The sequence below is a fragment of the Lepidochelys olivacea genome (genome assembly GCF_965140295.1).
Source record: "Lepidochelys olivacea isolate rLepOli2 genome assembly, chromosome: 6".
NCBI lineage: Eukaryota > Metazoa > Chordata > Testudines > Cheloniidae > Lepidochelys > Lepidochelys olivacea.
Genome location: NC_140416.1, coordinates 22,438,754 through 22,458,425, shown reverse-complemented (window position 1 = coordinate 22,458,425; position 19,672 = coordinate 22,438,754). Strand labels below are relative to the sequence as shown.

At 44.8% G+C, this 19,672-nt stretch overlaps 1 protein-coding gene across 1 annotated transcript in view; it reads left to right on the top strand.

The window, feature by feature from the left end:
* IGF2 (insulin like growth factor 2) overlaps positions 1 to 19,235 on the top strand; it is a 28,646-nt gene extending 9,411 nt beyond the window's left edge. Inside the window, exons 2-4 of the mRNA XM_084631086.1 lie at positions 4,292 to 4,454; positions 16,612 to 16,778; positions 18,731 to 19,235. Of these exons, the coding sequence (XP_084487212.1) occupies positions 4,292 to 4,454; positions 16,612 to 16,778; positions 18,731 to 18,970 (570 nt within the window). The 3' untranslated portion in view covers positions 18,971 to 19,235. The remainder of the gene's footprint in view (positions 1 to 4,291; positions 4,455 to 16,611; positions 16,779 to 18,730) is intronic.
* The last annotated feature ends 437 nt before the right edge of the window (positions 19,236 to 19,672 follow it).

Below are 19,672 nucleotides of genomic sequence, written 5' to 3'. Positions count from 1 at the left end.
GATTTTATCAGGGTTCTTTCAAGATTCAGAGACAGACAAAGCCCGATATCTTAGTCCTTCTGCAGAGGGTTGTTTTTTTGCCCAGATTGGTCAAACATAAAATTAAGCAATCCCCTTCTGAGGAACTGACTGTGGTGGGATAGGGATGGGGGTGGGAAGGGGGAACTGATGACAAGTTTCTTGGTTAACCATGGTGCTCATGTGAGCAGGAGGTTAATTGGAAGTGGGGGACGATTTGGTTGTCCTTAAGCCCTATATCAGCTGCTTGTGCAATGACACTGCCTATATACCACCTGCTACCCTAGTGATGAGCTACAAGCTTAGCTTAAGCCCCAGGGGACATTAAGCAATCAGAAGCCTCATAAAAATGGGATAATTGTGCTAATTAGAGATCACAACCATGAAGTTGCTACATCTGGAATATGACTGAAGTGCACAGGAAGTACCGAGGTAATGCCAGGGAGCATTGGTCACGACTCCCAGCCCAGGCCATTAAATCAGGTTAAAGCCTTTTCATAGGAAACACTCTAGCTTGGAAGGGTGTATGAAAATGAAATCATGGCTCAGTGATATTCCTCGTGTTTCTCAATGGAGGTGCAGTGCAAGCCAAAACCTCAGTAAGTGACTAAGAGCTTGATCCCATTGAAGTCCCCACTGAGCTCAGTAATGCAGGGTCAGACTCTAAATGTCATCAGAACATAAGAACAGCCATACTAGATTAGACCAATGGTCCATCTAGCTCAGTATCCTGTCTCTGACAATGACCAGCCCCAGATGCTTCAGAGGAAATGAACAGAACAGGGCAATTATTGAGTGATCTATCCTTTGATGTCCAATCCTAGCTTCTGGCAGGCAGAGGTTTAGGGACACCCAGAGCAGGGGGTTGCATCCCTGACCCTCACTATTAGCCATTGATGGACCTATCCTCCCTGAACTTATCTAATTCTTTACTGAACCCAGTCATACTTTTGGCCTTCACAAAACCCCCTGGCAAGGAGTTCCACAGGTTGACTGTGTGTTGTATGAAGAAGGACTTCCTTATATTTGTTTTAAACCTGCTGCCTATTAATTACATTGGGTGGCCCCTGGTACTTGTGTTATGTGAAGACTTGCTAGAGCTTATGCACTTTTCTGTTTTTCTCAGTAAGATTTGACTTCTAATTTTTAAAAGCCTCTTTTACTCTGTTTAGCCATGGTGGAAATTTTTTGGTCCGCTTACTTTTTAAAATATATTTGTGGCATACATATAGTTGGAGCCTCTATTATGGAGGTGTGGGTGGGTGGGGGTTTAAATCCATGCAGCTTGCAACTATTTCATTCTTGTGATTGTTCCTTTTAATTTCTGTTTAACTGGCCTTCTCATTTCTGTGTAGTTCCCCTATTTTGAAGTTAAATGCTACTGTGGCGGGTTTCTTTGGTATTTCCCCTTTACAAGGAAGTTAACTTTAATTAAATTATGTGCTATTACCAAGCAATTCAATTGTATTCACCTCTTAGACCAGATCCTATGTACTATTTAGGGTTAAACCAAGAATTGCCTTGCCTTGTAAGGTCCAGGACTAGCTGCTCCAAGAAGCAGTCATTAATAGTGTCTAGAAATTTTATCTCTGGATCGCGCCTGAGGTGACATGTTCCCAGTCAATATGGGGATAGTAGAAATCCCCCCGTTATTATTGGGTTTTCTGTTTTTGTAGCCTCTCTAATCTCCCTGACCATTCACAATTACTGTCACCATCATGGTCAGGTGGTTGGCAGTATATTCTTATTGCTATACACTTATTACTCAAGCATGGAATTTCTATCCAGAGAGATTCTGTGGTACAGTTTGATTCATTTAAGATTTTTACTATATTCAACTCCATGCTTACTTACATATAGTGCCACTCCCCCAACAGTGCAATGTACTGGGTCAGTCCTATATATTTTGTACCCTGGTATTACTCTGTTGTATTGATTATTGTTCCACCACGTTTCTGTGATGCCTGTTATCAATATCCTCATTTAATACCAGGCACTCAAGCTCACCCTGTCTTAGTATTTAGACTTCTTGCATTTGTATACAAGTACTTATAAAATTTGTCAATATTTAGTTGTCTGCCTTCCTATGATTGACTGTTTCTCTTCAGTTCCTACCTGTACTTTATCAACTTCTATCCTCTCCTCCTTACTAGGATATAGAGTATCCCCTTTAATAAATCCTCCCTTAAGAGATGTCTGTCTGAATGTTGTGCTGCTCCACACCTGTCAGTTGTCCCCCAGCCCTTAGTTTAAAAACTCCTCTACAACCTTTTTAATTTTACATGCCAGCCTGTATATCTGGCCTGAACTGCAGCATCTTCCAATAGGAGGATTTTAGGAGTGTTGCCAGGTTAGGAAGACTAACAAGTACCCAGTGTACTGGCTTGTGGGAACACAAACCAGGACTACAAGGGACAGTGGCAGATCGTGTCAGTTTATGCCCCCTGTTTGGACCTGCAAGTGAGGATATGATGTGCATCTTTCTCTTTGCTACTTCTTCATAACATGTCTTCATACAAGCTAGTGAAATCATGTGTTGGGCATGGATATGAGGCCTGAATTACAGAACTAGGTCAGGGGTGTTCTGAGCAGAGGCTCTGGTTCAGGTCCATCTCTAAAAAGAAATCAAACATTAAAATTGTAACAGAAAAAAGATGACACTTACTGGAGGAGTCCTTGGCTCCCCTTCATATTTCCCCGCCATGCTAGGCCCATGTGGCCTTTTATTTTTCATGATCTAAAGGGACTAGTAACCATGGTAAAGTCAGATTATTTCTATCACTGGTGGGTTGAGCTGTACTCTACTATGAAAGTTGGTAGGAAGGATGGCTTTGTGGATAGGCTATTGGGTTGGAAAGGAGACTTGAATTCAATTCTTGGCTCAGTCACAGACTTCCTCTGTGACCCTGGGCAAGTCTCCTCCTTTATCTACCCTATGCCTCTCTTCCCCATCTGTAAAACAGGGATCAAACCATGAAGTTGGATAAAATCCATTAATAATTAAGAGTTGTTCAGATGCTGTGGTGATGAGAGCCACATAAGTACATAGATAATACAGCATTTTTTCTCTCACTAACTGTGGACCTCAAAATTGCCTTATTCTACTTGCCATCTTGCCATTCTCTCCCCCTGCAGTTCTGACTGGATTTCAGCAGCCACATTCACTATGCTGCTTTATTTCAGGGTTTTCTCTGGAGGGGCTCATCACTGAGGTATCCCTGTCTCCAGTCATGCATGATTTTAGCCTCTTCGCTCCTGAGAGGTGGTATTAGCTCCATTTTAAAGAGGCTGAAAGTGGGACACTGAGGTAAAGGGGCTCGCCTGAGGCCATCCAAGGGTGTGTGATAACACTTCACAGAGTTACATACACACCCAAGAGGAATCAAAATCAGGCCCTAGCATGCTAGGGAGGGGAATCGGAGGTACAGATTTTGTGATGGAGGGCATTAGGCATTGGCCTTTAAACCTTCTGGAGATCTGGGTTCAAATCTTGATTTAGGCCACAAATAAAGTAAGATAAGTTGGTGGTTTAATCCTAGACTATTGGCCTGCATGACCACCACCACCACAACCAACTTCCCCACTCCCTCTTCCCAGACACACATTTGGCGGTCAGTGCTCAGAGGCCTGGGACTGGAATAGAAGGGGATGAAGCACGTCCGTACTGAGGTTCATGGCTGGAGTTGAATAGAGAAATGATAGTACATAACAGTCCCACAGAATCACAGTTTAAATTATTGCTATAGAAAACAGCCCTACCTATGATGCCTTAGCCCTAACTTTTGGTGTCTGAAAGAATAATGTTGTGTTTCCATAAGGAAGAGAATGACAGTTCTAAGGGATCTCTTTGTAACCCCACCTTTAGTCTCCCAAAGATTGTATTCAAAGCTTGGCCCCTGAGATTGACTGAGCAAAAAGGAGAAGATACATCTGATGGCAGCAACTAAGGCAACCGTGCGTCCTTGGCCGTGACAAAACTGGGAACTTCTCTCAGAGGCAGAATCTTCTCTGGGTGACTGAGAGGAGGTGTTACTTTGTGGGAGCCAGCTGTATGCAAGTGGCAAGATGAATGTTGTCTGGCAATTGCATGTTTTTAACCACTGTCAGAAGAGTCCGAATGCTTCACAAATAAGCTAAAGAGCACGTGCTTCTCCTTACACAAACAGTCACAAGCCCTCCTATGCATACACACATGCATGTTGTGCTTGGTGCCTAGAGAACACTCAAGTGGGGTTCAGCACCATAGTTAACATTTTGAATTTGTGTCTCTCAGGTGCAGAGGATGTGTGCTTCTAGGCGGATACTGCTGCTTGCGCTCACCTTCCTGGCATACACGGTGGACTCCACGTCGGCATATGGCACTGCTGAAACGCTCTGTGGTGGGGAACTAGTAGACACACTGCAGTTTGTCTGTGGGGACAGGGGCTTCTACTTCAGTAAGTAGCTCTGGCATTTTTTTTTTGTGTTGAATTGACTGGCTACTTGGGCATCAGGGAAGCCGGAGGGGCATGGAGCAGGAAATGTTCTCCTCCAAAGACACATTAGCGCAGACGCAATCACACATGCTTCTTCATCCCTATGGATGAACAGGTGACTTCTAAGAGCACTGGTCCCACGTCCCTGATGGGCAGCTCACACTACTAGGATTCAGTTCATTTCCAGGGAGACAGAGCTCGTTCTAAAGATCTCTCTGACCGAAGGTGCCATAGTCTGGTATCAACACCCCCATGTGCCCAGCATTAGATCTAACATAACTTACCCTGGCTCAATGCACTACCCACAAAGTGAAGGCTATCGGAAATACACTAGCAGTTGTGATAAGACACGTGCAAGGGAGTAGAGAATCTATGCCCTCTTTTATGTCACCTTACTCCCATTTTGCACTGATATAAGCGACTACCCAAGGAGCGAGACAGGGGAATCGGGCCCCAAGTGTGATGAAGATTCTACCATACCGGCGGAAGCCCTTATTTTTCATGCATGTGGCTGTGCCAGAAGTGTCAAAAGGAAGCTGCCCATTATGCTAGGAGTATTCGCTGGGCGGAAAACTCCCATATCTGAGGTGGAGCAGGGAGATTGCTGGGAAGTTGATCACACCGGTGCAAGAATGCAATTGCCATAACGATTTTCCCAAGCCATTTTCTTATTACTGCATGCTCAGTCTGTGCCCTGCACGTGTGAAAGCTTGTACATACACCCAGACACACACATCCAATTAGGCATTCTGCTTACAGTTTTACCTGCGGCTTACGGACAAAAGCTGCCAATAATAACATAAATTGATTTCAGAGGAAATGCTCATTTTTCCTTTTTTATCTGTGCAGCTCTGGTTGTCTGCATTTGTCTGTTTCAAGCCACTCCCAGTGAATTTCAAAGGCCCCAAGCATGGATAATGACCCACTGCTGAAAATAGTAGTTAACAGTCCTTTCCCAACCTGTTGCTCTATCACTGGTGTCAAAAAAAAATTGGTTAGCTGCCGGCATACAGGGCAAAAATGTCTTCGGCGGCGTTCCTGGAAATATGGTAGAGACCCAATCACATCACGCTTTCCGTCACAATATCACATTGTTTTGTCCCGTTTATACTAGCAGCTAAAAGATTCAACAATTGTGAGGTATAGGAGGGAAAGGAGAGGAAGGATGAACATACTGTGGTTAGCACCAGGCCATTTTCCTCATGTAGACAGGGTCACACTTCATCCCTTACGTTGGGCAAATTCATTTCTGCAGTGAGGATGCAGCTCCACTGGTTTCAGTAGAGCTGCACCCTGAATTTGTCGCAAGAGTCTTGTTGAGGCATTTCAATCCAAGGACACTATTTCTCCCTCCCCCAGTTAAAGAATAATTCCATCTTGCTATTCGCTTGCTGACTGAACTGCTTTAATCTAATTACAGGAGTAACACTGAAAGACAAGTATAATTTGTAGGAAGATGGCCAGGAGAGGTAAAGGTAGATAGCAAATGCAGTCCCTGTTATAAATTCTCCCCTCCCTTACCACCCATCTGACTTAGGCTAATTAGTGGCAATTCTCAATCTCAATTGGTAACCAACTGTATAGGATTTATTGATATCTAGATCTCAGTTTTCAGGGGGAAGGGGAATGGCTACATTTAGAAAAGAACCCAAATCTCAGCTTTGAATTTCCACCCCCAAAGTGTTTTGGTCTGAACTTTGAGGTTTGATTCAGCACAACTGATGTCGCATCAGTTCTGTTGTTTTGCCTCATCTCACAGGAGCAGAAGGAGGTTCCAAAACTTGCATAGTGCAAACCACATTGAGATTGTCTCCTGGACCCATCACCTACAATTCATGGTGGTATAGAATCATAGTGTCATAGAACTGGAAGGGACCTCGAGAGGTCGTCTACTCCAGTCCCCTGCACTCAAGGCAGGGCTAAGTATTCTCTAGAGACCATCCCTGAAAGGTGTTTGTTCTAACCTGCTCTTAAAAATCTCCACTGATTGAGATTCCACAACCTCCCTAGGCAATTTATTCCAGTGTTTAACCACCCTGACAGGTAGTTTTTCCTAATGTCCAACCTAAACCTCTCTTTTTGCAATTTAAGCCCATTGCTTCTTGTCCTATCCTCAAGACGTTAAGAAGAACAATTCTTCTCCCTCCTCCTTGTAACCACCTTTTATGTACTTGAAAATTATCATGTCCCCTCTTAGTCTTTTCTTTTCCAGACTAAACAAACCCAATTTTTTCAAACTTCCCTCATAGGTCATGTTTTCTAGACCTTTAATCATTTTTTGTTGCTGTTCTCTGGACTTTCTCCAATTTGTCCACATCTTTCCTGAAATGTGGTGCCCAGAACTGGACACAATACCCAGAACTGGACACAGTGTGGTGCACTGTCCCTCGATTGGCCATCCCAGTGGCACAGCAGTGTAATATTAAGAATGCTACTAAGAATTTTTAGCTGTACTGGTGTGATTGAGCAGCTGATCATAAACTGTCACCAGCTACTTTTCTGCTGACCACTAGCAAGTGCTCCAGGGGCTACAGTTCTGGAAGCTGGTTTGGAGCACTTCCTTTCTGTTGGTTAGCTTAGCTGCAAGAGTTTGCAGTTCTAGCTACTCTTTCTGTTCTCATCTTCTGCCTTCCACGTTTCCTTCTGTCAACAGACCACATGCCAAAATTCTGCTGAGACTATAGGACCAGAGACTTGCTGTACTAGCCAATTGTGAAGAGGATAGCTCTGTCTGGGTCTAACACCTCTTCCTCTCTGTCTATATATAGTTGAGTGTCTGTCTCTCTCCTTTTGGGCGTCTTTCTCCCCTCCCCCTCTCTGGGGAGGAAAGGGAATGGGGCTTTTGTTTTGCTGACATCCGGACCTCCTTTCACCTCAAGTAACCCTTTCTTCCAGTCCAAAATAAAAACACTTTTGAAGGCAGATAAGCAGCTTCATGCCAAGTGGCAAATACTCTTTTCTTCTCTCGATTTTTCTGAAGGGTCCCTGTGCCCAGGGAGAGGAAATAAAACCAGCCCAAGCCCATGTTAATCCTTTACCACCTAACAAGGGGTGCTTCATAGGACCTGCAATGTAAATCAAATTACACCTTGCAAGTCATGGGAACATGTCACTATACTGAGACACTGGGCACAGAGGAGCATAGCATAGAAACATGCTTATTAGCTCTGAAAAAGCCCTCCGTGGTATCTGAATTAGAATGTACCCTAATGATCTAAGGAACTTTCTCTTTAGTTTATCTCCTGCTCATTGTGCTGAACTGAGTATTCGGAAAATTCTGGCTTTACTTTTCAAAACTGGGGCCAGATTTTTCATAACTGCTTAGCACCGGGCAGCTCTCATTGAGAACGCTGGCTGCTCAGCATGCCATTTAAACAGTGCTTAATTTGTAGTGAAAGAGGTGCCGGGGCTCAAGCAATTAGGTGCCGGGGTTCAAGCAATTTTTTTTTTTTACTTCCATAACTGATGCGGCAAGCCCAGTAGCGCCGGGGCTACAAACTGCCAAGCCTAGAGGTGCTGGGGCTGAGCTCTGGCAAGCCCTGGCACAAATTAAGCACAGCATTTGCATGCATACAGGGGAGCTGAACCTGTTGGATAATCTGGCCCCACACACATTGCTGAACTCCTCCTGCATCCATCAGAGAAAGGTCTAAACATTAAAATGTTTTGACTTATTTCATGCATCGCTTCTCTTCCAGCACTGGGATTTTCATAGGAACCCACTGCTATACATCAGTATGAAAGGAAATAATTTTAAAAAGTCAATTAAAACTAAAGCACTAGGCAGGCATCGCTGGGAGGCATAGCACTGTTGCATTTAGGTGCCTCCATTAGCCCTGGTTGCTGTAGTGTCTGAGCACCTCTCGAACATCCTGGGCTTGATTCTCCATTGCTCTGCACTGTGGTGTTGCCATTTGCACCAGTGCCTGGTGGATGCAAGATCCCATCAGATCAGAATGGCAACACTTTATACCCACTTTAGACCGGTGTCATTGACAATACAAGGTGCAAAGCAATGGAGAGCTGGGCCAATGTATTTATCTGGTGAAGCAGGGAAGTACACCGGAAGTACACAGTGTAGGGGACTAAAAATTAAATTCACTTGGGAGAATCACAATTGCCAGCCTCAGGTGTTCATAAATAATGAGATTATCTTAAAAATATGCATTGGGTTCTTTTTTATATGCCCTCTGGATTCGGAGTCTTTAGGACTCACATTTTCAAGCTCTTCTGCACAAGATCAAGAAATATATGAATGACATGAAAGGGGAGATTACTTAGATTGCAAGGTCTTTGGGGCAGGGTCCATCTCTTTGTTGTGTATTTGCACAGCGCCTAGCAAAATGGGTCTTGGTCCATGCCTGGGGGCTCCTAGCTACCATCGCATTACAAATAATAAATATTAATCATGACTCCCAAGAACCGCAGCTCTAAAAGAAATACAAACAATCATGGAGATTGTCGGTGTTGAAACTAACTTTAATGGCGGTGCCTAGTTAATTACCAGAGGACCATTTCTGCTGGGTTGTTAGTACACAAGGATGACACTCTGAGTCAGTGCTGGTACTGGCAACTGAGGGGACGGGATAGATGAAAGAAATCATCTCTTTTTATAGAAACCATAAAAAAGTTTTGAACTTTTGAAAATACTTTTTTGCTTTGTCTGGTATGGTTTCTCTTGTAAGCTCTGTGGGACAGGGATTGGCATTGTCTGTGTAGCAACCCAGTACAACAGGGCCCAGATGCTACCGTCGCCCAACAGCGATAAACGGAAATGGAGAGTATGTACTTGCTGCTCCCCAGGGTCCCAATCCTGTAGCCCTTACTCCTGAAGAAAACTCTGTGAGAAAGCCCACTGATGTTTAAATGGAATTCACACATGAATGAGACCTTCAGGAATAGTCCAAAGGCAACAGTTCTTCTGGGCGCACGCCTAATTCCAGGCCTTATATCTAAAGGGTGTGGGGGTTTTTCTTTGGTTTAAGCCAGTGGTTTTCAACCTGTGGTCTGAGGACTCTGCCAACTATGTCTAAAATTTCCAAGGGGCCTGCACCTCCATTTAAAATTTTCTAGGGGTCCGCAAATGAAAAAAGGTTGAAAACCACTGGTTTAAGGGGGTGGGCCAGTGGAGATGTTGTTTCTCTCTATTCTGCATGGAAATGAGCTAAAACCGTAATATTTAAATCTAGATCTTGTGCACCCCCCAGGCGATAAGGGTTGAAGGAATATTTTGATCTGGGATTCTGCTTCAGCTCCTCTCCATTTCTGTATTTAGTGAAAGAGGATGCAAAGGTGTTTTGCGGTAGCGGAGAAAAGTGGGGAAACAACAGTTCTGAGACATGCGAAGAATGCACATCCTCCTTCAGCTGGTACCAAATATGTGATTTTTTTTCCCTCCATCAAATCATTTCAGGAGGAAATTTGGGGAGAGACACGCTGAAAACATTTTGCAATGAAAACTCCTATGACCCTCTCACAACGTAGTATAAACCTCTCCCTTTGTAGCCAGGTCCTCCGCTGGTGTAGATCAGTGGAACTTTTGCCAATTTATACCAGCTGAGGATCTGGTCCTAGAGGTTAAGTGATCTTGCAGGACTTTTGGACTGTTTGTATTTGAGCAAGGCACTTGTGAAGATTTTCCTCTGAGGCTGATGAGAGGAGAGAGTGGCAGAAAACCAGCTCTCTAAAATGAGTTGGATGTCAAAACACCAAACTCTGTGTGAATGTTTCTGAGAAAGGCTCCGACTTGCTGCTACCCAGACCCTTCTACAGTCCAACGCAGTGATGCAAAGGCAGCATTGAAGGCTATCGTTCTGACCAGGAAGCTTTTTGCACCAGTGTGGGTGACTGCACTATGAGCAGGATGATGGTGATTTAGGCTCAGAGGCATTAGAATGAGGGGTGCAGGGCCAAGAGTCTGACACCAGGGTTAGGGCCTCAGCATGAGCAAGGGACTCCTGCTATGAGCAAAAAAATAAAACAGAACCAGGGAGAGGGATGGATAGAAAGGAAGACCTGGATCTGGAGTTGTTGGAATAGGGGCAGTGGAGGAGGGGGGAAAGGGGGGGTGTCTGACTTCTCTGTAAACAACAGCTCCTGTTTCCTCCTTTCCAACAGCTGATAAGAATTTAGCTCTTTCCAACAGCCACTTATGCTGACAGGGCACATTCTTTCTCTCTGCCATTCCTCACAATAACACTCGGAAAAAGAAGGGGCGGGGGGAGGGAGTTGCTGCTGGGTGGGGGGGAGGGGCAGGCGGGGGGGGAGAGGGGGCGGACTGAGACAATGGCTGTGGCTGCCCAGCCATCTGACAAAGGCTTTCTTGTTAGTCTCTACATTCCTCTGACAGGGGAGAGGGGATTGTTTACACCCAAAGCCTCATTCCATTTGGCTTGGTGCTTGACTGATTGGAGAAACCGGGGAGACCGGAGAATCCTAAAATTTCTCCTGTGTGTGGCACACAAACACGCAGCGCGTACACGCTGCTTCCTCCCTACGCAGCCATGAACAAGTACATGCGTTTTCCCCACCCCGTTCACAGACATGCATGTGGTGCGTCCCACCCCACCCCACACACATACCGCTATGCACATAGAATCGTAGAACTGGAAGGGACCTCGAGAGTCATCTGGTCCAGTCCCCTGCACTCACGGCAGGACTAAGTATTCTCTAGAGCATCCCTGACAGGTGTCTGTCTCCCACGCAGTCTCCCTCATGCATACATCCCCGTACGTGCGCTCAAATGTCACTGCTAGTAGCAGTTTAGATTGAGAAGCTGATGGCGGGGGGAGCCAGAGAAATTCAGGGATGACCAGTCTAGCAAACCTGTCCACACTTTGTGGCTGGCGTCCTGGGGCTGTTTGAATTAAAGGAACAGATCAGCCAGCACCTCTCCTCCTCTGTGAGCTCTAAAAACAAGCTCCGAACATTAGGTAATATTCTGGTCAGTCTGCTTTCTCCAGATACCGGCTCTCCAGCAATAGGCTCCCAGACCGGCAGCATGACCCAGTGTCACTTGTTGCTATGTGGCAATCCTATGAAAAGCAGAAAGGTGGCCACCTGACGTCTGCCCAGCCACGCCTGCCACACTCACTTTGATTTGGAAGATCTGAATGTAGGTGACGTGAGCAGGACTGGATCTTCTTCCTCCAGCTCCTTGCTAGGTCACCTAGGATATGCATGTGCATACACCCATGGGCCTCCCGCAGTAGCACTTGTTTCACATCATACTAAGGGAGAGGGAAGAAGTGCTATCAAAAATCCTGTTTGCTACTTACATGCATGACAAAGCTGAGGCCTGCAGTTACGCTGCAGATATTTGCTCTGCGGTGTAAGTATTAAAGTGATAGTAGAACCTACATAACTATAATAATATTACCTAGCTCGCTTTTCATCAGTAGCTCTCAAGGTGCTTTACAAAGGAGGGCAATTTTAGCTTCATTTTACAGGTGGGGAAACTGAGGCACGGCAAGGGGACGTGATTTGCCTGCGGTCACCCGGAAGCCCAGTCGCTAGGTGACTGAGCGCAATCGCTTCTTCTTGCTGCAGTCACAAGGGCCAAAAGTATTCAAAAACATGGGTGCAGAAAATTAGGTATCTAAGTAGCACTGGCCTGATTTTCCCACAGATGCTCCATAGCCCACACTGAAGTCACAGGGAGATGCAGGTGCTCATCACCTCTGAAAACACTGGCCAGAGACGATGCATAATACTTTGCTATGAAATGCACTTGCACTGCCCCAGCAGCGTTCACATGCGCTAATGTTACTGCTAACTCTGCTCTTTCTGTATCCTACTTCAAACCAACCCCCTTCCCCGAGGGGCTTCCCAACTCGGGTGTGGGCTGATCGAGGAAGGGTCCTGTTTTTAAGTGATAATAAAAGTGCTAGGGATTCTGGGTAACCTGGTACATATCAGCAGTACGGGGGGTTGATTTCAGAGGAGCATGCTCAGTAAGCATAGGGCTTTAACGGAATGATTGATTTATGGAGCAGGAAAGGAAGCAGGTCTCCTTGTGAAAATACAGTCATTAGTTAAATAGAGAACACAAGGGGAAAGGTAAACATTTAACTCTTGCACTAATCTGGGAGTGAATGGCTGCTGATCCCTCTTCCATCACCTCTGCCAAAGAATAGATTCCCTATAGTAGTGCGGTAATACAGCAACCTAACCTCCTTCCATGTTTCAGTGACATTAAGGCAAGAGGCCACAAATGGGCCAAAAGCCAGGAAATTCACCCTTCAGTCCATGAATAAATCACATTAGGGAACTAACACTCACCCCAACCTAGTCCAGCAGTGTTATCACCCTTTACTAGACATTTCCTGGCTTCTGTTGCCTTTGGGTCATTATCTAGAAGTAGTTTCTGGTACTGAATATCCTTGTTTGTTTGTTTTTAAAAGCACTAAATCTTTCATGAAAGGTTGTATTGGCTTCTGGTGAGATTCAAATCCCCGGCCATCATACAATTATGTAATTGGAAATGTGTCCTATCATAGGAAAATAGTTGGCAGCAAAGTGAGCAAGGAAAACAGCAGGCAGACGGTTACACAGCAACTTCTCAGGGTTTTCAAGTGTTTTTGTTTGTTTCCTTTTTGGTGGGAAAGGAATGTTGAGTTTGGGGAAAAGGATTGAAGAATGGAAGGTGGAACTAGCAAAAGCAAAAACACAAGGCCATATTGGACTACTCACCTGCCAAACTAAAGGTGGGAATTTCAAGAGTGTTTGGTACTGCATTGACTTCAATGGGAGCAGAGTTAGGCCAATGAGGTGTATTTCTGAGAATCCCACACATAACTGTGTGCAGTAGATATTGGTTAAAATTGTCAAAAGTGCCTAAGTCCCATTTTCAAAAGTGACTTAGGCTGGAATCTGCCAAGAGATTTAGGTACCAAGTCCTCATTGAAATCAGTAGGAGTTAGGTGCCCAAATACCTTTTTGAATCCCACCCTTAGGCTTCTAAGTTACAGTGAAAGTTAATGGAATTTAGGCTCCTAGTCACTTAGGTAAAGCACCTAACTGATAGCTAACTTCTCTCTTTGAAAGAAATGTTAAGTCTTTAAAACATAATCCCTTCCCCAGACCTATGCACTTCAGCACCTTAGGACAGAAATGCTGACACAACCTTCCACTAGTGTGAATGTGAATGGAGTACTATCAAAAAGGGTCACTGCTTTTTCTTGATTTTCACTTTACACTCCCTCTCCTTTTCCTGGAATCATAAATATGCTAAATATTCGAGCTGTTACTAGTTTTTCAGCCAGCAGGGACAGTGCAATACTTAGATTCTACTAGATTTCAGTTGCTTATAGGAACAGGTCCCGTGTCTGTAATAGAAAAGGGGACATTTGTCTTGTTAGCTCTCCTGCATCTGAGTATGATCAGTGTCAAGGTTCCTTCCCCACTCTGAACTCTAGGGACCTGTATGAAAACCCCCTAAGCTTATTTTTACCAGCTTAGGTTAAAACTTCCCCAAGGTACAAACTATTTTACCTTTTGCCCTTGGACTTTATTGCTGCCACCACCAAGCGTCTAACAAATATATAACCGGGAAAGAGACTGCTTGGAAACGTCTTTCCCCCCCAAAATCCTCCCCAACCCTACACCCCCTTTCCTGGGGAAGGCTTGATAAAAATCCTCACCAATTTGCGTAGGTGAACACAGACCCAAACCCTTGGATATTAAGAACAATGAAAAAGCAATCAGGTTCTTAAAAGAAGATTTTTAATTGAAGAAAAAAAGTAAAAGAATCACCTCTGTAAAATCAGGATGGTAAATGCCTTACAGGGTAATCAGATTCAAAACATAGAGAATCCCTCTAGGCAAAACCTTAAGTTACAAAAAGACACAAAACCAGGAATATACATTCCATTTAGCACAGCTTATTTTATCAGCCATTTAAACAAAACAGAATCTAACGCATATCTAGCTAGATTACTTACTAAGTTCTAAGACTCCATTCCTTTTGTGTTCCCGGCAAAAGCATCACACAGACAGAGAGAACCCTTTGTTTCTCTCCCCAGCCCCGCTCCAACTTTCAAAGTACCTTATCTCCTCATTGGTCATTTTGGTCAGGTGCCAGCGAGGTTATCCTAGCTTCTTAACCCTTTAAGGTGAAAGGGTTTTTCCTCTGGCCAGGAGGGATCTTAAAGATGTTTACCCTTCCCTTTATATTTATGACAATCAGTTATGCAGATAAATGATTGGACAGCTGTGGGTCCCTTCTTAGTATGAACTCAGACAGGTATTCCCTCCCTCTCTGCATAGGCCTGCATTTCCCATCGACCAGGGGTGGCCAAACTTACTGATCTTCTGAGCCACATACGATAATCGAGGGCCGGGCGTGCTTGCTGGGGCTTTGGGGCTTCAGCCCTGCGATGGGGTGGTGGGGCTAGGGTCTTCTGTGCTGTGGGGAAGGGGGTCTCAGCAATGGCGTAGCCAGGTGGGGAAAACAGGGGGAGCGGAGATAAAAAAGGCGCCACCCGGCTGACCTGCTGCTGAAGACCCAGAGCACCACTGGGCGAGTAAAACTTAAAAAGGCACCAAAAAATGTAAAAGGTGCCACTTGTGCTCGGTGGGGGAGTGGCCGTTGCCCCGCTCCCCCCCCAGCTACGCTACTGGGTCTCGGGGCTTCAGCCTCACAGGAAGCACCTGTCGGGGCTTGGGGCTCCAGCTCCACTCCTGCTGAAGCCCTCAGCCTCCGCAGGTATGCCCTGTGGGGCGGAAGCCCTGCCTGAGAGACCCCCTCCCCGCTAGCCCCACCACAGAATAGAAGCCCTGAGCTTCTCCTGTGCCCGCCCCCGAGTCTGGTAGATGAAGAATGGGAGGGGGGATGAGTTCCTCCATGAGCCGCATTTTAACTGTAAACGAGCTGCATGTGGCTCACGAGCCGTGGTTTGGCCACTCCCGCCATAGACATTGATGGGAGTTAAACACACACAGAGAAGAGTACATCCACTGTATCTGTAAGTGAGGCATCTGCCTCTCTCCCTCCCAGCTGTCTTTACTGTTTACCTGCTGATTAGTGGGTATTACAAACTGGAATACATGCACAGACTCACCAATGGGCCAGGCAGCTCATATGGACACACCCACAGCAGTCATGGGGTCTTTCCCTAGAGATAACAAGGCACTAAAATGCACCCTTTTATTTCCAGCAACTTGCAGCCAGTCACAGGGAACTGGCCACTGCTGCTGACCCCAATCAGGGTAGGGCTGGGGTTGGAAATTAGAATTAAATGGGGAGCCACAGTCCGAAGCATGGGGCCGGGGGAGAAGGCTGTGCCTTTAAATACAATCCAAATGCGGGGAGTTCACATGCCACCAACATTTTAATGAGAGAAATAAACTCCCAACAATGCTTGTCTTTTTCCCTTCACTGAACTTTTCTAGGAAGAAAACCATCCTTCTAACCTTCACGGCTCGCTGATTAAAGGTCGTGCCTGAAATGTTTTCAGAAAAGAAAAAAAAGAAAATAGATCTAGCCCAGCTTCTGGAATCATTTAAAAAGATGTTATGAGTCAGCAAAGTCCCCTATAGCAGCTCAGATTCACTATGGTGCCTTACTTGTTCTGGTGACCTTAAAATGTGGCTGTGTGGAGAAGGCAGAAAATGGGGATGTCCGATGAAATAGGACAGCGGTTGTGTTTTTTGGTTTTGTTTTAAAAGCAATTAAACTACTGGTAGGTCTCCGGGGACTTCCTTTCATAGTACATATTTACTGTACTTCAGCAACATGAGAGAGTGTACGTCTCTGCAGAGTTGGTAGGTTAGTCTGAAGAATGTTCTGTGTAACCCTGATGAAAAATGTACTAATGTTATATGGGTCTAAAGGGGCTTTATCCCTAAATTGCTGTTCCAATACGGAAGGGGAATGAGATCTACTGTTATAAGGCACTTTCATACCAGTCTAACTGTGTCCATGCTAGGAGTTGTACGTATAACTACATCAGTAAAAAATGACACCCCTAACTGAAATATCTACACTGGTACAAAAATTGTGCGCTGTTTACATTGCAGTAGTACCTAAAATGTGCTAGGTTCCGTGCAGACCTAGGAAGAAGAGAGGACAATCTAATTCAAAACCACTGGTACCTAACTGGTAGGTCTGCCATTTCAGGTAGACCAGTGGGACGAAATAACAGAAGATTCAACCGTGGTATAGTGGAGGAGTGCTGTTTTCGGAGCTGCGACCTTGCTCTTTTGGAAACATACTGCGCAAAGTCTGTTAAGTCTGAGCGGGACCTCTCGTCCTCTTCTCTTGTGGTCCTGCCAGCACTAAGCAAGGTAAGTGAAGATTGTATCTAGAAATCAGCCACTCTTTAAAAAAAAAAAAAAAAATCCCACTGGGAGAGGAAAGTTCTTATCTCTAAGATCTGCTGCTTCTGCAGTAACAACAGTACCTAGAGACCTTCATGGAACATAGAGTGAATATCTTCAGTGGGGAAATAATGTAAAATAACCTGTCCAAAACAAACATATAATAAAGTGAGAGATCAGATGACTAGATGAAGTAAATAAAGAGAGTAGGGTAAATAAAGATTAAAACTGAAAGGCAAGGGAGGACTCAAATGAGTTTAATAAGAACAGAAAGGACCACCAGATCATCCAGACAACTTGTGCTGGCCGCTACAAAGTGGAAGTAGCTCAGTCACGAAAAGTAGTACTGGCTACTGGAGCAACAGGAAAGCATTGTAATCTGGTGGAGAAAGCGGGGGACTGGGCATATGACTCCAGAGTTCTCTTGCTGGCTCGTGTGTTCTAAGGCCTCGGCTACACTGGGGGTGTGGTTCGAACTAAGATATGCAACTTCAGCTACGCTATTTGCGTAGCTGAAGTCGAAGTATCTTAGTTCGACTTACCTGGCTGTCCTCACGGCAGGAAGTCAACCGCAGCGGCTCCCCCGTCGACTCCGTTTACTCCTCCTGCCGAGGTGGAGTACAGCCGTCGATTTGGGGGTCAATTTATCGCATCTAGACAAGACGCGATAAATCGATCCCCGATAGATCGATCACTACCCACCGGTCCGGCGGCTAGTGAAGACATAGCCTTATTGAACTAACTCACCTCTAGCACTGATCTGCTGATGCAAGGCACCAAGGGCCTGATTTTGCCCGAGGGACTGAGCACCCTCAGCTCCAAATAACTCCATTTGAAATTGTGGATGTTCATTAAAATTCCAAATTGGACCCTGTAAATGCAAATTGCAAGATTAGGGAGATGATTGATTCTCCTTTATGGTTCAGTAAAACCATCACACCAAGAAACAAATTGAGGCCACTTGCTTCCTCCTGTCTCATTTAGTCTTTCCTATCCTCATTTAGCTAAAGAAAAAATCTTGCTGTTAATAATAGTAATACTTAAAGTTTATATAGATCTCAAAGCACTTTATAAAAGAGGATAAGTGTCATCCTCATTGGGGAAACTGAGGCCCAGAGCACTGAAGTGACTAGTCTGAGGTTACAGAAAAGTCAGCAATAGAACCAAACCAGTATCCCATCCACTGTGCTATGCTTTCTCTCAACAGCAGCAATAACTGGCAATGTCTGAGGGAGATGGAACCAAGGGCTAAATTCTTCATTTTAGAGACACCTGCCTATTTTTTGTGGGGAAAAAATTAACATTTAAAAAACGCTCATCCTGCTTGATATTTGCAGAAGGACCATCTGGGCTGTGGGAACAAAGTTGCTAGCATTTCCTAGTGGACAAATACATCGGCCCCACATACAGTCAGGAAGATGAATACATTTGGGCTAAATTGGATTGCAGAGATATCTAAATATCTAACTAAAAACTAGGTTTTGCATCTGAGCAGAGCCCTCGAGTGAAAGCAAATCTAGAAGAAAATGAATTGCCATCCATAATTGCCTTTAGTGGCTTCATAAATACTTCTGCTAGTACAGCAAATCCTTTAAATGAATCCCCCTTTCTCCAAAAGCAGTAACACACTGTCAGGGAAGAGAAGAAAAGCAATGAGAGAGTGCCCATCACAGGTAACTTCATACCCACCAATGCACAAGAGCTGTTAAATATCTCAAAGCCAGGAGTGAGATGTCACCCTTTCCCTCCTAATGCAGACTTTTTGCTTTCAGAGCCTCAGATTGGGCAGGTCTGCCTAGCTGGGTTTCACTGGGGCAACAACAGCCCACGGTGTCATGGGGTTTTCAGCCAATGGTCTATTCAGAGTGACCCTCATTTTGTTTTTCCTTTACCACCCCACCCCCTTTCACTTCTTTCAGGATAGCTTTCAAAAACCCTCGCATGCCAAGTACTCCAAATACGATGTGTGGCAGAAAAAGAGCTCACAGCGCCTACAACAGGGAGTTCCCAGCATCCTCCGCGCTCGCAGGTACCGGTGGCAAGCCGAAGGGTTGCAAGCATCTGATGAAACCAAGGTGCATCGTCCCCTCATCTCCCTGCCCAGCCAGAAGCCCCTGGTAGTGCAAGTTTCCTCAGAAACATCAGGGAACCGGAAATGAACTGTGAAATGGATTCTATATTTTTTTTTTTTTAAATCTCCTGGGGGGGACTTTTGAGGCCTAACTTCCCTAGCCCTTAGCCCTCTTGGCTGCGAAGCAAGAGGGATATTGCCTTTCCACCCAGAAGCAATAAAAAGGGGGCACTGTAACACCATTTTAAAGAGAACCAAACAACTGACATAGTGAGAATGGGATTACAGCATTGTCAGCAACAACATAATTTCTGTGGCATTGTCCTTTAAGCATTAAAGTGTTTTTTTTTAAACTTCTGTTTTGTTTTGTTCCCCTATCTACCCAGTATTTTCAAGCCCATACTTAAAAGGGACCGTTTGGCACTTGAACTGTTTTAATATTGGGCAGGGCATGATATCCCACGTGCCAGCAGCAGAATGCAAAAGAAAGAGCAAGAAAAAAGAATACGAAATTGAAAAACAGAAGAGTCCATTCCATGTCTTTCTTGACAAGAAAGTGAAAAAAAATGGGGCAACATTTATTTGGAGGGGTTAAATTTTTTCTCATTCCCACCCCACTTTTTTGTTTGGTGTTTTTCTTGTTTTTGTAAAGAGCAATTTTTTGTTGTTGTTTGCACCTTTACTTAAAAACAAACAAAAAAAGTAACTGAGAAGAAATTCCAAGAAGACCCATCTGAATTTATTTGTGTGTGTATGTGCTTAATTACAAGATTCCAAATCGACTTGCACC